Source organism: Sminthopsis crassicaudata, chromosome 3 (genome assembly GCF_048593235.1).
Source record: "Sminthopsis crassicaudata isolate SCR6 chromosome 3, ASM4859323v1, whole genome shotgun sequence".
Classification (NCBI taxonomy): Eukaryota; Metazoa; Chordata; class Mammalia; order Dasyuromorphia; family Dasyuridae; genus Sminthopsis; species Sminthopsis crassicaudata.
The window spans coordinates 156,730,954-156,749,107 of record NC_133619.1 but is presented as its reverse complement, the minus strand read 5'-3'; the positions used below and the strand labels follow the sequence as shown (position 1 = coordinate 156,749,107).

The window sequence follows — 18,154 nt, the reverse complement described above, 5'->3', positions numbered from 1 at the left end:
CCACTAATGTGCTCTGTGCTTAAGGGATTTTCAATTAGAAATATTTAAACTTACTAATAAAATTTAACCCACACTCACTTATAAAATTTAAACACTAATAAAACATTTTCTACGTATTAAAGTAGAAATAACAAAGGAGTTTGAGTTTGGGAGTCTGGGCTTGAAGCTTTGAACAGCCTACTAACTGCTACTACTTCTAAGGTCTTATGCAAATTAACTTACCCTTCAGGTCTTGTTTTCTCATCAATAAAATTATGGGAGTGGCCTAAATGATTTCTAAAGTCCCTTTCAGCTCTAAAGTACCTGATCCTGGTTTTTTTTTTTTTCAAATCTAGCTAAGCTAAGGGGACAGTGAGCAATTACTGTCTTCCTTTATAAAAACAAAAAAGGAAATTACACTTCTAAAAATAAGATTATGATACAAAAAAATGTGTCTTTTAAGGTAAAAATGAATCTAAAGCTATAGAAAAAAATATTAATATACATGTTAGACTTTAAAAAAACAGAACCAAAAAACCTCAAATTCTTTTTACATACAAGCTACTGTTAATAGCAAAATTTTCTCAAGTTATTAAGTCAGAAAATTTGAAAAATGGTACTGTAAGATTCCTGGGCCTTTCATTCTAGCATAACTGAGTAGGAGAATGAGAGGGAATTTAAGGATAATCCAATAAGCTCCCAACTTAAGAAGGAAAAAAAAAAAATAGCTTGGAGTCATAACCATCCTGTCAAGATCACATTACAAAACAATTAATCAACCTTTAAGTTATTTGTCTAATGGATTAAGAATTTCAGAAGAAAAATGGAAAATTAGAATCATAAGACAGAGAAATTTGAACAAATCACAGAAACTATCTTTAAATTTCTTTTAAAAACTTTTTTTTAAAAAAAAAAGATATTTACTTATCAAGTTAAATGGGATATAAATGGGAATACAAAGTCAATGAGACATTAAATTGTATTAATCTATTATGTAGCCTGTCTATAATATTAAAATGCTAGAATTCTCAAAGAATAAAAATATAAAATAATAGTAACAAACAACAACCTTGTAAAAACATTGAAATAAGACATATAATTATCCTCAATTTACAGAATAAGGGATTTAGAGAAATTGTAATCCATTTATAACAAGATTTTCAGAACTAGGACTTGATTCTAGGCCTTTTGATTCTAAATCCAATAGTCTTTACATTATATTACACCACATACTGAAGAAAATTAAATTACAAGTGGTCATGAAAGTATGTTATAAATATTCAGTAGCAGACAAACTAAAAGTAAAAACACCTATATACGACACAGAATTCTAGAATTTTAGTCTGGATGAGGTTATTAGAGATTACCTAGAACACTCTGACTCTTTAAGTAAATAAAAAAAAACTAAAGTCTATTAGTCAAAGATTCCAGGTTCAATATTTATTTCTAATAATCCAAAAGGCTTCATATATTTTAAAGGCTGGTTCAGGATAAGGTGAGAGTTGATATAAAGTGACATTAATTATGAATCTTTAAAATTAGTTAGGCACAAGAGCTACCTAGTACAAATCTTGAGTCATATATTTTTTTGATTCTGTGTGCTGCAAAGACCCTGATATTGCTCCAAAAACTAGAGGCTTAACAGTCTAGGAAACATTAAATTATGACACTGGAACACTAGTTCCCCCAAATGATAATACAGCAACCTGTAAGGCAACCTGTATGGAGAGAAAAATTTTCTAAGGCATTGTACACTAAACTCTAATTTGTACATTGTAAAAGACTGTAGGCCCACCTTCATCCAACCTCCTTCCCTCTCTCCCACAGAATGCACACACAAAAGAAGAATGACATAAACAATACCTCTCTGGAACCATTCAAACAAAGTCACCTCCTTGGGACCATAACTCCAAACAAGGGCATCTCCTCTTACCTGGATAACAGTAATCTTTGAAGATTTCGTTAAGCAACACTGGTCATGCTTATGTTCTCAATGTCCCCTCTGTCTTTTTTTTAGCTAAAAATCATCAGTAAAAAGGCCTTTTTATGCCTTTTTTTTTTTTTTTTTAAGCTCAATAAATAAGGACTCACGAAAATTTTAAGAGAGGTTCCAAACCACGTCCAGGGAATTCATTGAGAATTTCCATAGCTGTAACACAACCAACACTCGGTATCCCTTCTGTGTAATCACTTCCAAGCAAATAGGCCAAATTAATCAGTTTGCTCCGGTCTAATCCTATAGAATAACAGAAATCAATTAACATTTAGTCATCATGTACATGGAAGATACTATGATAAACACAATGATATTTCTTCAACATATCAACTTATTTACTATTTTAAAACAGAGCTTATTGATCAAATAAGCACTTTAATATTATTTACAAAAAGGTTAACTATAAATTCCTGGTACACCAGCTCCAGAAATACAGGGTTCAGAGGTCTAAGAGAATTAATATTATTAACCTATTCCCCTAATTCTACTATCTCTGGCTTCTGCCAAGGTCTAACTGGGAGTTTTCTAAATATGACTCCCACAATTCCTACTATCTAAACTGACTTATTATTTAAACTGAAATGAGAGCCTAAATATTCTAATTTTCCAAATTTTTTCCCTAAATATAGTTCCAAACATTCTGATCATCAATATATGAATATATGAAAGCTTATATATCGATAAACCCTAAGTCATTACATCAATCCCCAGAAAGTAAATTTCAGTTAAAGCCTGAAGACCTTTTTTAAAAAGCAGTCCTGTGTATAACTTTCATCTCTAGCTATTGAACTATAAGTTCTTCCAAAGATAAATAAAACACTAATCTCAGCTTTTGAACCTCCTCCAGCAGTACACTGCAAGTATTAGTATGAATGCCTAATTAGTATGAACAAACAAATATGTAAACATAACCCCTCAAGGTCTTACCTAGTTGATTGTGAAAGTCTATATACTGGTAATATTCTACAAATTTGTCTTTACTAAAAAAGTTTTTATACACATGTCGTGCTCCAAAAAGCCAGATATCACTATCATCAGTGATTGTTCCAGAAGTCTGATCAGTCAAGTCCAAAATGGCACACTGAGCCTCTGCTTCCATAGGAGCCTCGATGTAAGGAATGCCAAATAATCTTAGAAGTTCCTATTGAGATTAAGAATGCAGTGGAGATTTATTAAAAAGTATCCTAGTTTGGTTTGTACTCAGGGAAATTCAAATTTTAATTTAATGCAGTTTCTCAAAACGTGTCTCCTAATAAATGCTAGAAATCTATACCAATTGTTTCTAAACTTTTTTGATAGTACACTTTTATCAGTTAAAAAAAATGAGCATGCCCCCCAATATTTATTTATTTACAAATGACATACATGTACTACAACACAATAATCACATTAAAAAACTTGGTCAATTTTGTATGCATAGCTGCTTCAGGTATTTGTATTCAAGTAGGTAATAATCTCCCTTTGGGTTCCAAGTCTAAGAGCCAAATAGAAAGCCCTTGGTAGGAGCAGAGATGGTGAATAGTATTGAAAAGGAGATGTGTTGAGGACAAGCCTATGTCTAACTATGGGAGTTGTGAGTGAAATAGAAGCAATGAGTTGATCACATGCCCCCTGGGAGAGTTCTCTTGGGTTCATTCTATGGCCCCCAGTTTAGAAACTACTAATCTATACCTCAATAAGAATTGTGCAAGAAAATATTATTAGCAATAACTTTGTATTTTAAAGAAAATGTGAATATTTCAAAAATGCAATTTATAAGAGAAATTTTCATAAGCAAATATCAGCTCAATTTCTCCTCCTGTAATTATTTTAAAACATTTTGAGGGATTTTTATTCAGAAAATATATAGCAGGGATAACAGAACTTTACCTGCCACAATGTTTTCCATTGTGATTTAAGATCATTTCATTTCCATGAGCCCCCTGGACCTACATTTCTGGGATCCATCAATTTACTTAAGCTTTAATGTATACTATAGCTCAAATTTACTTGGTGTAATGCTAAACCTAAACCATTTCTAATCAGTTCTCCAGAACATGCCTTATCCCACTATTAACCAAACACCAAAGCCTTGCCAGAATGTATATCTAAATGACTGCCTCAACACTGTTTCATAATCCTGTCCCAAATTGCCATAGCTTTTCAATTCCTACTAAGGAAATAATCAAATCAATATTGCCACTGCTATTGAAAAGGCCATGACAACCTACTGCATTATGGCCCCACTCATCATGCTTGTAACCATATAGAACAAAGATCCTTTCTTTAGCCACTACTTCTCTGTGTGTTGTAAAAGTAGAACATAAACTCTTTGAGATCAGGTACTGCCTCACCTTTATATCCCCAACATTTAGCACAATGAATGTAATATAGCAGGTGCTAAATAAATACCTACTGTTTGAACTAGAAATATCAGAAGTTAAAGGAAGCTTTACAATAGAATAAACTTACCTGACTTTCCAAAAACATCTGGCCTGTTACAGTTGCAGCAATCCGTTCTTGTTGCTGTTTCTGAGCTTTCAGCGAATTCTGTTCAACTAAAAGATTGTTCTCCAGAGTTTCCAGTTCCTCCTGCATATGAATTATATTTTAAGTAATATAAATCTAATTTAACATAATTTGGTGGTACAATACATAGAGTGATAGACCTGGAATAAGGAAGATAGAGTTCAAATCCAGTCTCAAACACTTAATAGCTGACCTGAGGTCAATCACTTAACCTGTCTCAGTTTCCTCATCTGCAAAATAGAGATAATAATACCACTTACTCCTGAAGTTGTTATCCTGAAGATAAACTATTTAAATATTAAATTTAATATTTATTAATAACATAAAACCTTAGAGCACTAGATAAATTTTAATAATTATAAAGTGCTTAGCACAGTGCCTGACATAATAAACACTATCTAAATGTTTTATATATATTATATAAATTGTATTGTATATTATTGTCTATTATATATATGTTTTTAAATGAAATTATGCAAAAATTAATTCATTTGGGCCCCTGCTCTATTATAATCAGATATGATTCTATAAGGATAATGATTATAAGTTCTATGTATTTGGTGCCAGAGCTGTGAACTCCAGTTTCTAAATTTACTTGCTTAATCATAAGAAGCTAACTAGAGGCCCTCTATAGATTCTTGTTCTTCCTTGCCATGGTATCCAAGCTCAGTGTGATAAAGATGACTCTATTTTATGGAAAGTCCTCCAACTTATTTTTATATCTCTCGACCTTTCTTTCTTCCCCAACATTGACAAGTGACCATCTTATGACTATGTAGTCAGTGAAGATGCCCCTTGCTTCCTCAACCTGTGATAGTCCCTATCCCCTGCTGATATGTCATTTTTGACCCTCAAGATCAAGGTCTATCAACGAATAAGATTCTGTATTTCATCACATTTTCGCATATTTGGACACCAAACTCTAAAAACAAGATCCTGGAAGAAGGGGGCACCTCAGACAATGAGGAAGATCTGAGGTCCATTCATTAGAGGGAGCTATGGACCCTTAAATAAAGTACCATTGATTTAGAACTCTGTCTCAGTCTATTTTGCTGTAAGCTGGACAATTTAAATTCCCACAATTACTAACATGTTTTTTCACCTTACAAGGAATTTCACTTGGCTTTCAGAATAAAATCAATATTTCTGGCATAATTTCACTAAATAAAGCACAAAAAAAAAAAAAAAACACACTTGAGTCTATCACTGACATAGTCATTACATAAAATGGAGATAATCAACAAAAAGAAATGAAGAAACAAACAAATATCATATTGTGTTGTTCCAACAAGTCACTGAAAACCAACTGGTACTTACTTGAAGTTTTTAATAGTTTTAAAAGTATTAAACTTGAAGTTTAATAGTAAATACAATTAAACTATTTACCAAATTAATATCTTGCCATTCATCAATCATTTCATCTGTTCCTTTTTCAATCTCTTCCTTTGGCTGCTCAGTTGACTCCATGCTTTGAGAAGAATCTTTTAGGAGGTTTTCAGGTGCCTCAACAGCCTCTTTTCTCTCGGAGTCTACAGACTCCTCTTCAGTAATTGAGTTTTCTCCATGCTCAGTGAGAGGTCTGAATACTTCAGCCTGAAGTTCATCACTATTACTTTCACTGTCTACTTCAATGAAACTACCTGTTCCAAAATGAGGGTCATTTTTTGTAGCATTAATATTTGACAAAATAAATAATTTTTAAAACTACTTGTAAAAGTTTTCCCAAAATATTTTTTCTTAAAATCTGATACATTTTGATTCATATGGTTGTTAATAATTTGCAATTCTTTTGAGAACTGTTTGTTGATACCCTTTAAACACTTATTCAAAATAAAATAATTCTTGCTCTTCCATATTTAAGTTACTTCCCTAAATGTCTTGAAGGAGACCTTAATCAGAAATATGATGCAAATATTTTTCCCCAACTAACAGCCTTCTTCCTTCATTACTTGTGATTTTGTTCACATAAAATCTCTTCAATTTCATGTAATTGAAATTACCTTTATCATTTGTGATCACCTCTATCTCTTGTTTGATTAAGAACTTAGCCCTTTGACACTACTAGACAAAGTTGTTTTCCAATCTTTTTTTAAATAAAGTGACCATAAAAATTCAAAGAACAAATCCATCAATAAAAGCAATGAAATTCAATAGTAAAAGTTTAATCAGAAAGCATTAACTTTGAGAAATGAATACCAACTTTGAGAAATGAAACCAATTTCTCTCATACTAATAGAAAAGATTTTGTAAATTTGTTTGTTTTCAAATTATGATCAAATATTTTAGGTAAGCATTTAAAAATTTATTCATCTAATTTTCACATACTAATTTTAGTACTACATAGATAGAAAAATAAAGTTAACTAATACTCTATTTTTTGAAAATTCCATTCTGAAAAAGAAAACTCAGCTGCAATTTAGTTTTCCAGAGTTCTATTATTCCCCTCCACACACTCCAAGTTCCCAAAACGATCTTGTTAGCTGTTGCCCAAGTTTTGTATGCCATGGCACAGACTACCCCTAGGCATGGAACATATATCCTCCATGCATTTATTTCTTAGAACTGATTCCTTCAAAGCCCAATTCAGGCATCTTCTCTACAAGCAGCTTTTCTGGATCCCTTTAGTGCTTAGCACAGTGTCTAACATAGCAAGCACTTAATAAATGCCTATTGCTTACCTGTTGCCTGTTCTTTCTCTTAAGTTACTTTCTATTTACTTATTTGTATACATGTCATATCCCTAGAGTCTAGAACATTGTTAATAAGTTTCCTGAACTGAATTAATATTATCAAGAGATATGGACATGTTGAAATAAACACAATTATAATAAGATATTTATTTCAACATGTTTTCAAACTCCCTTACTAAGGTAAAAGAAAATGACAGTACCTACCATCAGATCCACTTTCTTCTTCTGAGTCCATTTCTGTTAATTCCACAACCTCCGATGTTACTGATATTAATTCTTGCCCTAAAGATTCATCCTTTTTACCATCTTGTAGAAGTTTCTGTGAATCCTCATTTTCAGGGGGCCTACATTTTGCTACAGTTTTTGCTGAAGCAAGAAGATGACTTCTTGACATTGACAGGGCATTTACTAATTGTAAATTATTTACTTCAAGTAAAGAGTTAGTTTCAATTTCTACACACTGGGGTTTTATACATTGTATCTCCTCATTATTAGAAATAGGCAAAACAGAGGAATCACACTTAGTTGGGGATATGAAAATATCCTTTTCTAATTCAGGAATCTCAGGGTTTTCTTTATCTTCAGATACAAAAACTGTACTTGTCAACTTAGTCGTCATTTTGAAATCTTTTCTATCCTCAACCCCAGATTCATCAATATCTATGTCAACTGTGCTTTTAGAATGACTTGTAAAAAATAATTCTTTTTTATCCTTACAAGTAGATTTAACACTTGCTCCAAAGACTGCATTTGCTGAGTGAATTACTGGTGCTATGTCTTCTATAACAATAGATTCATCCTTTTCTAAAAGGGCATTATCCTTTTCTGAAAGGATATTATTTGATGAATGAATCGCAGTTATAGATTTGTGTTCATTCTTAATGTTGCAATCATCTCCTTGTTCAAATATTGTATTTTCTGAATGAGACATTGTTGCAAACTGTATTTCTTTGCTTTCTCTAACTTTAAGGAATTCATCTTCTTCTGATTTATTTGTAAGAATCTCTTTACTCTCTAACACTTCATTCTGAGAGTTTTTTCTATCATTTGCTTTCACATCATCATCATCATCGAGAACTCCTTGAATTACTAGCAAAGATCTAGGTGATACAGAGCCTTCATCTACTGATGTAGAAGAATATGCTTTTTTCACATCGATTTGCTTTGTATTTTCATTCTCTACCTCTTCTTCTGAGCTGCTTTCCATCATGGCAGCCTGGATAGCTAATAGAGTCCTTGGGGAAGGAGGAGCTGTTGCATCAGTATTAGCATCTTTCTCTGTCTTCAGCTTCTCAAATGATGAGAATGATTTTGCATCAAAAGGATGTGGGCTACACATTTTACTAGAAGAAGGAAGAACTGATTTAGTATCCATTTCTTCAGCTTTCTCAGCCTGACTGCCTTAAAAAAAAGTTAAAAGATTTTTAATATGTACTGTCACAATATGACAACACAATTTAATATAATGAATAAAAAACAGAAGTGTTTGTTCATAAAAACAGCAATGAACATCTGAATTCCATGTTCGATGACATCAAAGGAAACTGAAGTAAGAAAAGTAGTAGCTGACTCTTAAATACACTTTTTAATCTTAACTAATGAGCCTACATAGTCTTTTTTCTAGCTTAAGTTATATATGTCTGCTGAATCAAATCCACTAACAGTTTTACTAATTGTGAAGCATATAAAAATATATTAAGTTCATCAATTATGCTCTCCTGGACTGCAATTTACAGAATTCATAGGTGAAGGACAGATTTTGCTGTTACAATTTCAGCTTGCCATCAAAGTAAGGACTTATGACTGTTACCTTTTATCAAGATGTAATGAGAAGTATCTTCAGAAATTACTTTCCTTGACTCCACCACCTTCATAAATCCACCTTCATTTTCATATTGTTTTTGAATCTCGCCTGAATGTTGTTGATTCATCTCTTTTTGTACACTTTCTATATGTCGGTTCAAGTTGTTTTTTTTAAGCAAGCCCTTGAGTTGATATGCTGAAAAGTCATTGGATTCCTTAAAGCAAAATAAATAATTTAAATTAGGATAATATGACTATTTTCCCAAAAATTTAAAAAGTTATCATAAGTTATATTGTTCTATTGATGGTGCTGTTTCACTAAATTAATCAAATGTGGAATTAAAAACAAGGAAGTAGAATAATGACTGTCTGTGTCATACTACCCAGCTGAGTTTGGGCAAGTCCAAAACTCAGAACCTCAGTTTACTCATTTGCAAAAAGAAGGAATAGGCCTAAATTACTTCAAATGATTTTAGCACTAAATCTATGATCCTATGACTCCATGAAAGAAGATAAATTTTATTTTTAAAACATATTAAAATAGTAGAAATTGGACAAAGAGAATTCAAGGGGGATTCTTGATCTTCTGAGCATTATTTGAAAACTTCTGGTGAGAGTTAATTCATGGCAGCATATTCAACTTCAGGAAAAATCTAAATGTTTGGAAGGTTTTCCTTATGTTAAACTGTCCTGTAAAAGATTTTCCTTTATGAAACAGAGAAGTTCTATATGTAATGCTTCATAAGTAGTGCCAATTCATGTTTCTGTGATTCTGAGTAGTAGTAGTATAGATGGGAATTTTCAGATATGAGATATTTAGTTTTCTTTTAAGATAATCATAAAATTATTCAAAGAATGAATACACTATGTATTTTACCTCAGGCATTGCTTCAAACAATGTTCTTCTTCGCTTAGTAAATTCCTTCATATCAGTCAAGATTTCATGCTTTATTTCTGGTGGTAGACAGCTGAAGTCTTCAGATTCAATGTCTATAGCATGAGGATTATGAAAAAACTCTTCCTATATGTATTAAAATATAATATTGTGAAATTAAGTATATACAAAACAGTGTCTATTATTTACAAAACAATTTTCTTAATATGCAAGAATAACATAAAACTAAGTTAGATTGAGAATTTTCTTTTGCTCTCAAAATAGAATTGTACTGAAGGGAAAGAGGCATTCATACCCATTATGAATAAATAGATACATAATTATATTCATGTAGATAGATGCACATGCTCTATATGTGTCTGTATATATATGATATATTGAGACTGGAATTTGGCAAGAATGATCCAAATAATAGCTTCATTAGTGGGGAATTCTCAACACAGAAATTTTCTCCACCAAAAGAGCTAAGTCACTTACATGTTACAGTCTTAAAGATATGCACAGTCTTCTAAGAAAAAACTTGTCCATTGCCATGTGATAAAAAGTAACAAAACAATCTGAACCCAAGTCTTTGTATCATGTTGTCATTACCAGGTATTTGTAGCTTGTTATCATTCATGCAAACATGTACATACATGTGCATATATTTGGTTTTTTGTTTGTTTGTTTGTTAATAACACTTAGGTTAATGCTTCCTAACCAAATATTTTATTGTTTAAAACAAAATCTGTGATGATTGATACCTTAAAATGAATTACTTATTTAAAGCATATTTGTTTTCATGCTTGACAAAATTTCACTATTCTTTTTTTATTTTAAAGTAATTGATTTTATTATTTTTTAATTATTGTACTTTATTTACAAAATATATGCATGCGTAATTTTTCAGCATTGACCCTTGCAAAATCTTCTGTTCCAACTTTTCCCCTCCTTCCCCCAACCCTCTTTCCCAGATGGCAGGTAGACCAATGCATGTTAAATATGTTAAAGTATATGTTAAATACAATATATGTATACATATCCATATAGTTATTTTGCTGACATGTGCATATATTTGTGAAAGAATTTTCCTGGCACCATTAAACACAACACTTTTGCTAGTCAATAAAAATAGCAAACATTCACATGTACAAAGAAAAATACTAGGTGCAGGGAGAGACAGAAAGTTTGTATTTTAATAACAGTTCTCTAGAACCAGGAGAACAATTTATACAATAACATTACTATAAAGAAAAATAACTTTGAAAACCTTCAGAAGACTAGTCAATGCAATAACCAACCACAATTCCAGAGCACTAATGGGGGAAAAATGCTATCCTCTGAAAAAAAAAAATTGACAGACTCGGGGGGTGCTGGATAAGATATATACATTTTCATTGAAGCATTTTTTAAAAATATGTAGAAGACTACATAAGGAACCCATGAAAGAAAACTTGGACAAGCACCACAGTTTTGAAAATTACATGTTGCTTTTATCTTATTATTGAAATAGGACATGGCTCTTGACTTCAAAGTCCTTATAATCTAGTAAGAAAGGCAATAATTTAAAAGTAGATAAATAACTATGACACAAAATAGACTATTTTGAACTTTCAAAAGCAGTTAAAATTTTTGCAGCAAATTATTTTCAAGAAATGTAAATCTAAAATAATACCATGTACATCTATTGTGTCTCCTGGTAGTATTTATAACAATGGTCATCAACCTTTTAATTTTAGTTTTGTCTTTATCTCCCTCTCTACAAGAAAATAAAATCGCTTTTAAAAAAAAAAGAGAGAGAGAGAGACATTGCTTGTAACAATGCTTCTATGAAAAAGATTAACTTTGTGAAGTAGATTTTTTTCTGTACTACATGGTAAAGCTGCAAATGTCCATGGTTATGTTTAAATTAATACTTAAGAACATAAGATGAAAGTATAATAATGTTTAGAAATAAGTCTTTTATTTGCTTATTAAATTACTCCATTCACATTCACTATTGCATAATTTCATAACTGTTCACATTACAGCATGGAAAAAAAAAAAAAAAAGTAGTGCAGGAGAGTTACATGAAAAAAAGGAAAAAATTCCTGAGAACAAGAAAAAAAAATTAAGGTCATTCCAATAGTTTTGTCACCTTTTTTAAAAAATTAAAGCTTTTTTATTTTCAAAACATATGCATGGATGTTTTGTTATTTCTAAAGAAGAGACTAGATAATGCAGAATGTTGGAGGGGATGTGGGAAAACAGGGACACTGATACATTGTTTGGTGGAATTGTAAATACATCCAGCCATTCTGGAGAGCAATTTGGAGCTATGCTCAAAAAGTTATCAAAATGTGCATACCCTTTGACCCAGCAGTGTTACTACTGGGCTTATATCCCAAAGAGATCTTAAAGAAGAGAAAAGGGCCTGTATGTACAAGAATGTTTGTGGCAGCCCTCTTTGTAGTGGCCAGAAACTGGAAACTATGTGGATGCCTACCAATTGGAGAATGGCTAAATAAATTGTGGTATATGAATATTTTGGAATATTATTGTTCTGTAAGAAATTACCAACATGATGATTTCAGAAAGGCCTGGAAAGACTTATATGAACTGATGCTGAGTGAAATGAGTAGGACCAGGAGATCGTTGTATACTTCAACAACAATACTATATGATGATGAATTCTGACGGATATGGCCATTTTCAACAATGATATGAACCAAAATCAGTTCCAATAGAGCAGTAAGGAACTGAACCAGCTACATCCAGCGAAAGAAGTCTAGGAGATGACTATGAACCACTACATAGAATTCCCAATCCCTCTAATTTTGTCCCCCTACATTTTGGATTTCCTTCACAGGCTAATTGTACACTATTTCAAAGTCCGAATCTTTTTGTACAGCAAAACATGTTTGGACATGTATACATATGTTGTATTTAATGTATACTTTAACATATTGAACATGTATTGGTCAACCTGCCATCTTGGGGGGCGAGGGGGAGGAGAGGAAAAATTAGAACAAAAGATTTGGCAATTGTCAATGTTGTAAAATTACTCATGCATATATCTGGTAAATAAAAACTATTAAAAAAAAAAAAAAAGAGGCCAAAGTAAAAAAATAAAATAAAATAGAGACTACATAGTAATTCGAGGATAATACTGACTCAAAGGGCAAGCTCAATTTTTAGTACAATATTTAGAATTATATTGTAAAAGAAGAAAAAAAAATCACAAAGTCAAAACAAACTACCATTAATTATGATAAATTCTTATGTTTACTTAGATATAAAAGACAGACTTGGATCTCTATTACTATGTTGGGACCCCCCAATTAGGAATTCTGGCTATAGAAGTATAGAGGAAAAAATAGCACCTACCACAAAAATAACTAAAAAAATTTTCAAACTGAAATTCTTTAGCATTTTCCAAATATTGACGTATATATTATTGATAGGAACTAAATTCCATTGTTGTGGAATTGAATCACTTTTCATTTCAATGATAAAGCTTCCAAATGAAGAAACAACTTCTAATGCAAGTTGGCAGCTTATCTCCAATATACAATCTCAACGAATTGCCTAAAGTGTGAGAAGCTGTTACTTGCTCAGGATCACAAACTCACTTAAGGTCTTTCTTGTTCCAAGGCTGACTCTATTACTAAGCATCTACTAAGACATATTAATTTTAGTCAAATAATAAAATGTTTTTAAATTAACATTTAAGCACTTCTTAATTCTGAAATACTGATAGTAATGTTTTTATTCATCTTTACCTCATTTTATAAGAAATATCTTGATGGAACTTTGATTTGATCCCACTAATGGAAATATTCCTCCAACAATCAGATTGCAACCCAACAGAAGTTACTTCTATGCAATCTTTGTCCATGTCCTCCATTAAAGCTTTGAAGAAGTATCCCCTCAATGTGCTAGGGACTCATCTTTAGATCTCAATAGGACATGGATACCAAGAGAGCATATAAATCTGTTTCTTGCTATCTCACAATATAAATAAGCCACCTTCTCTGGTCACATCTCTCAAATATAATTATACCCAAAATGAACTGCCATACAGTAGTTATGCATGTTATTCATACCTTCCCTACTAGTCAGGCTTCTCAAAAACTTTGCCAGAAAAGCACAAACTCTCATAAGTCCCACAAAGCAGGAAAAGGACTTAATAATGAATTGTGTGTTTGTGGTCCAAGAAACAGACTTAATTGAATACAAATAAAGTTGGTTCCCAAAAGATGATTTTTTTTTTTCAGTCACAGAAGCTAAAGAAAAATCACTTATAGAAAACAGAGTGGCTATAACTTATATGAAGTGATAAAATGACTAATAAAATCAGAAGTTTTTGAATTACAAATAGACACAATTGGACTACCAAAGAATAGTAATATTTCTGCTTAATAAATTTAAAAGTTCTACTGTATATATAATCCATTCATTGGATTATATTGTTCTAAATAAAAAAGATAAAGGATCTGTTTTTATTTAAAAAAAATATATTTTTACAAATACATGCTATATATGTTGATTATTTTCCCATTCCAGGAAAAATATTTCTAGCTTTTGAAAAGATATTTTTGATTACCTGTAATGCTTGTTTTTGACTCATTCTTATTTGCCATTCCTTTTCATCTTCTTCTTCTGAACTAAAATTTGAAGGATTGAAAATTTTGTATATATCAAAATATTTTTCCATAAGCACACCCTAAGTTAATTATACTTTTGAGTAATTATATACATGATACTGTACAATATAATATGGTGTGGACAATACATGATTCATGCCCTCAAAGACTTTATAATCTTTCTGGAAGATATAGAATATAAAAAGTTAGAAATCCAAGAAACAATGCAAGAAACATATATTTCAAGACCACGTATTATAAATGAGTGATAATATAAATGCTATAGATAATGAAGGAGATAAAAGTTTTGTGGAATTAAGTGAAGTTCAAACTGGACTTTGAAAAGTGGGTAATATGTAACACCACAAATATATTTACCAATAGTGCCAAATAATGTTGGAAAAATAGTTTAAAGTCTGAGATCAGACAGCAAAGAACCATGAATATCAGGATAAGGAGCTTTAATTGTTTGACAATGGGGGTCCATTTAAGGTTTTTGAACAAGTGAAGTGTGTGACACCATGAAAATGGTGACAAAGAAAAATTAATCTCACAGTGGTATGATTTCATAAAAGGAAAAACCATTATTGGAAAAAATTAAAGTTTGATTTGATGTGAATCTGGATTTAAGATTAGACAATGGTAAATAAAAAGAAGATATAGACTCGGAAGATACTATTAAAGAATTGACAGAATTCAATGATTATTGGGAAGAAGAGGGAGAAAAGTTGTCAAAATAACTTTTATGTTTTGAAATAATTTTAATGTGATGACAGAAATGAGGACTTTTAGCAGAGTGACAAGGTCTGAAATACTGCAGAACAATTAAAATCCTAACATGCAAAATATTATGCATTCATTACATGTTAATTATTTAGGCATTTTAATCCTATTCCAAATAAGCCCTCTAACAAATATGCAGTCTGAAAATGTCATAAAATTTGGAAACTGTTGAAAAATTAAGTAAATTCAATCATAATTCTATTCTATTAAGGTTCAACTTACAAGACAGTAATCCACTTTGTGAGAAGACTTTTTTTAAGTATGGCTTTTTGAACATCAGGAACAAAAATTAAATATTCTCCGATCAAAGTTTAAGGAAAATTTTAAAATCATATTGCAAGTTCCAACTATATACACTTTGATTACCAAGGCAAAAAAAAAAAAAAAAAGTCTTCCACTAAGAAAACAAATAATGCATTACAAATCACAAGAGAAAATGTCCTAAATGAGTTACTTTGTAAATGTAGTTCTAAAAAGAGATGTTAATTCCTACCTGGCTTTGTCTATGTTAGAAAGTAAGGTTTACACCTGTTAAAAATGCAGCATTAGTTAAAGCTATTATTTTTTTAAAGTTAAAAAAAAAAAAAAAAAAAAGCTTACCTATTTTTTTCCTCCTCTTGTAATGAAGGCAAAACATATATGTCATCTCTTTGAACCTGAGTAAGACTAGGAAGTACTTCATCTCTTAAAGAAAATATTTAAACAGATATAAAAAAATCAGAACCTCAAATTCAAAAAACCCACCCTTCCAACCATCTATACCTTTACTTTCACATCTCTTGAAGAGATAAAAAAGCAACATATTTCTCCCATAAATGACCTAATCTTCTACTGCTATTTATGAAACAAACATCTACTTGTTCTTTAAAATTATATTCTAAGAGGTTTCTTCTTCTGCTATTACTTCTGGAAAACAGAAAAAGGAAAAATGATACAGAGTAAGGAAGACAGCATCCTTGCCTTTCTTTCTTTTTGCTTATTATCTGTATTCCCAGCAATAAGCACAGTATCAGGCACATAGTAAGTGTTAAATAAGTGCTTGTTTCCTTTCTTCCTTATCATCTATCATCCCAGAAAGTCCAAGGATCCTCAAAATAGGAAATTTTTCACATAACCAATAATGTGATTTTTAAATGTTATATTAAATGTGCTCTAAATAATTTCACTGGATCCCTAAAAACAAACTTTAAACAGACACAGTAATTATTTTTACCTCCCTCTAGCATGAGGAAACAGCCTCAAAGAGAATAAAGTGACTTGCAGAAGGGAGACCCTAAAACCCAGGTTTTTTGTTTTTTTTTTACTTATCATACAATACTACTCCCACTATGTAGTGTGCTGTTTTGCACATAGATTTCTGTCTGATACAAATTGGGAGATGTAGGAGGTTCCCTCTCATTAAACCTAGTTTAACTAGTTAAACAATGGTGTTACCTGATTTCAAATACATCAAACATCTTACCTTTTGCCTCTCAAAGCAGTTTTGATAGCTTGTCTTTTTAAGAATGTTTTCAAAAGTTTTTCTGTAGTTTTCTTGGAGTCAGTGGATGCCAAATCTTTTCTTTGTCTTCTCTTAGCCTACAAAGAGATAGAGTTTTATGGCAAAGAAAAAAATTGGCTCTAAAATGTCACCAGTGTCATTCTGTAAAATATAAAAGAAAAAATGTATTTATTGGTTTTGGTTGCTTTGCTTTTCAATCACACTTCTCTGTTTTTCTCCACCATTACCAACCATTTTCATTGACTTCAAAAGAAGTAAGGAATAGGGCAAGAATAGAGCTGGAATAGTTAGTGATGGTACGAAGAGTGAGTTCAGGAAAAGTAAACAATGGGAGAAATAGATATGGATCTGTGATCAGAAAAAGGAACTTTAGAATTCACTATCTTAAACCTCATTATCAGGTAATAATAAAGCCTAGAGGCATGGCTACCCTTGAATTGTTATGGCAGAATGGAAATGGAGACTATGGAAGTTAAAGAAGTTGGGAATAAAAAAAAATTGCACATACCAAGGTCTGTCTCTTCAATAGTGGTGCTTCTCCATCAAAAACAAAAATTGGACGAATTCTGAAAAACAACAGCTTGCAAAGTCGATGAAACAAAGTGAGAAGATGGGCATTCTCAACCGAGTTTCCCTGTCTGTCCCTGACTCCTTTAAGTGCCTGATTCAACCAAATGCTAATATCTGTAAGAATCATTAATGGAAAAAACTTCTGGAATTTTGAAACATATACTTAACATTCAAGGGAAATCAACTACAATCTGAACATTTATGCGTAATTGTTTTAAATAAAAAATCATTTAAAGCTGCTTAGCCTTTCACTACCATACACCAAAATTTTTTTAAAATCCTTTGTGAAACCAGAACTCAAAAACCTAATTTTAATCAATTAAATTATAATTCTTATAGGATGATGTTTTAAAACTTGATTTGTTTATGTTCTGGTAAACAAATTAAAATACAATTTATTACAAAAGCAACAAATATTTTGTCATTTTAAAAGAGGATCAGTGATATCATGAATTGGATTTAAGAGAGATAGAACTGACCAAAATCATAAGCTTCACTTTCTCTTCCAGTCAACAAAATTCAGTGGCAGGACAAAAGTGAAGATCTTCCCAATGGCCCAGGATAGATAACCTTGACACCTTCAATGTCTAACCAAACTCTAAGCTCTCTAAAGCACCTGTTTCAGGAACCTTCATGGCCACTGGAATAAATTGTTCTCATTCACACATTCTACCAGGCAAAGTCTTCACATGTTTGGAGTAGACATTCTCTTAACTCACAGACATGGCCTAAAGTCTGTTGGTTACTTTCAATCTGATTTAGCCCTTCTGTCGAGCCAGTTTTAGCAGGGTGTAGCCATGCTACAGCTTCTTGGAACCATAGGTG

At 31.6% G+C, this 18,154-nt stretch overlaps 1 protein-coding gene across 1 annotated transcript in view; it reads right to left on the bottom strand.

Annotated features, from left to right (window-relative positions):
* ERCC5 (ERCC excision repair 5, endonuclease) overlaps positions 1-18,154 on the bottom strand; it is a 32,254-nt gene that overhangs the window by 10,916 nt on the left and 3,184 nt on the right. Inside the window, exons 2-12 of the mRNA XM_074299486.1 lie at positions 17,268-17,443; positions 16,721-16,836; positions 15,859-15,942; positions 14,436-14,496; positions 9,854-9,997; positions 8,984-9,191; positions 7,378-8,574; positions 5,870-6,123; positions 4,427-4,546; positions 2,903-3,116; positions 2,071-2,215 (exon numbers count right to left, since the gene is read on the bottom strand). Of these exons, the coding sequence (XP_074155587.1) occupies positions 2,071-2,215; positions 2,903-3,116; positions 4,427-4,546; positions 5,870-6,123; positions 7,378-8,574; positions 8,984-9,191; positions 9,854-9,997; positions 14,436-14,496; positions 15,859-15,942; positions 16,721-16,836; positions 17,268-17,443 (2,719 nt within the window). The remainder of the gene's footprint in view (positions 1-2,070; positions 2,216-2,902; positions 3,117-4,426; positions 4,547-5,869; positions 6,124-7,377; positions 8,575-8,983; positions 9,192-9,853; positions 9,998-14,435; positions 14,497-15,858; positions 15,943-16,720; positions 16,837-17,267; positions 17,444-18,154) is intronic.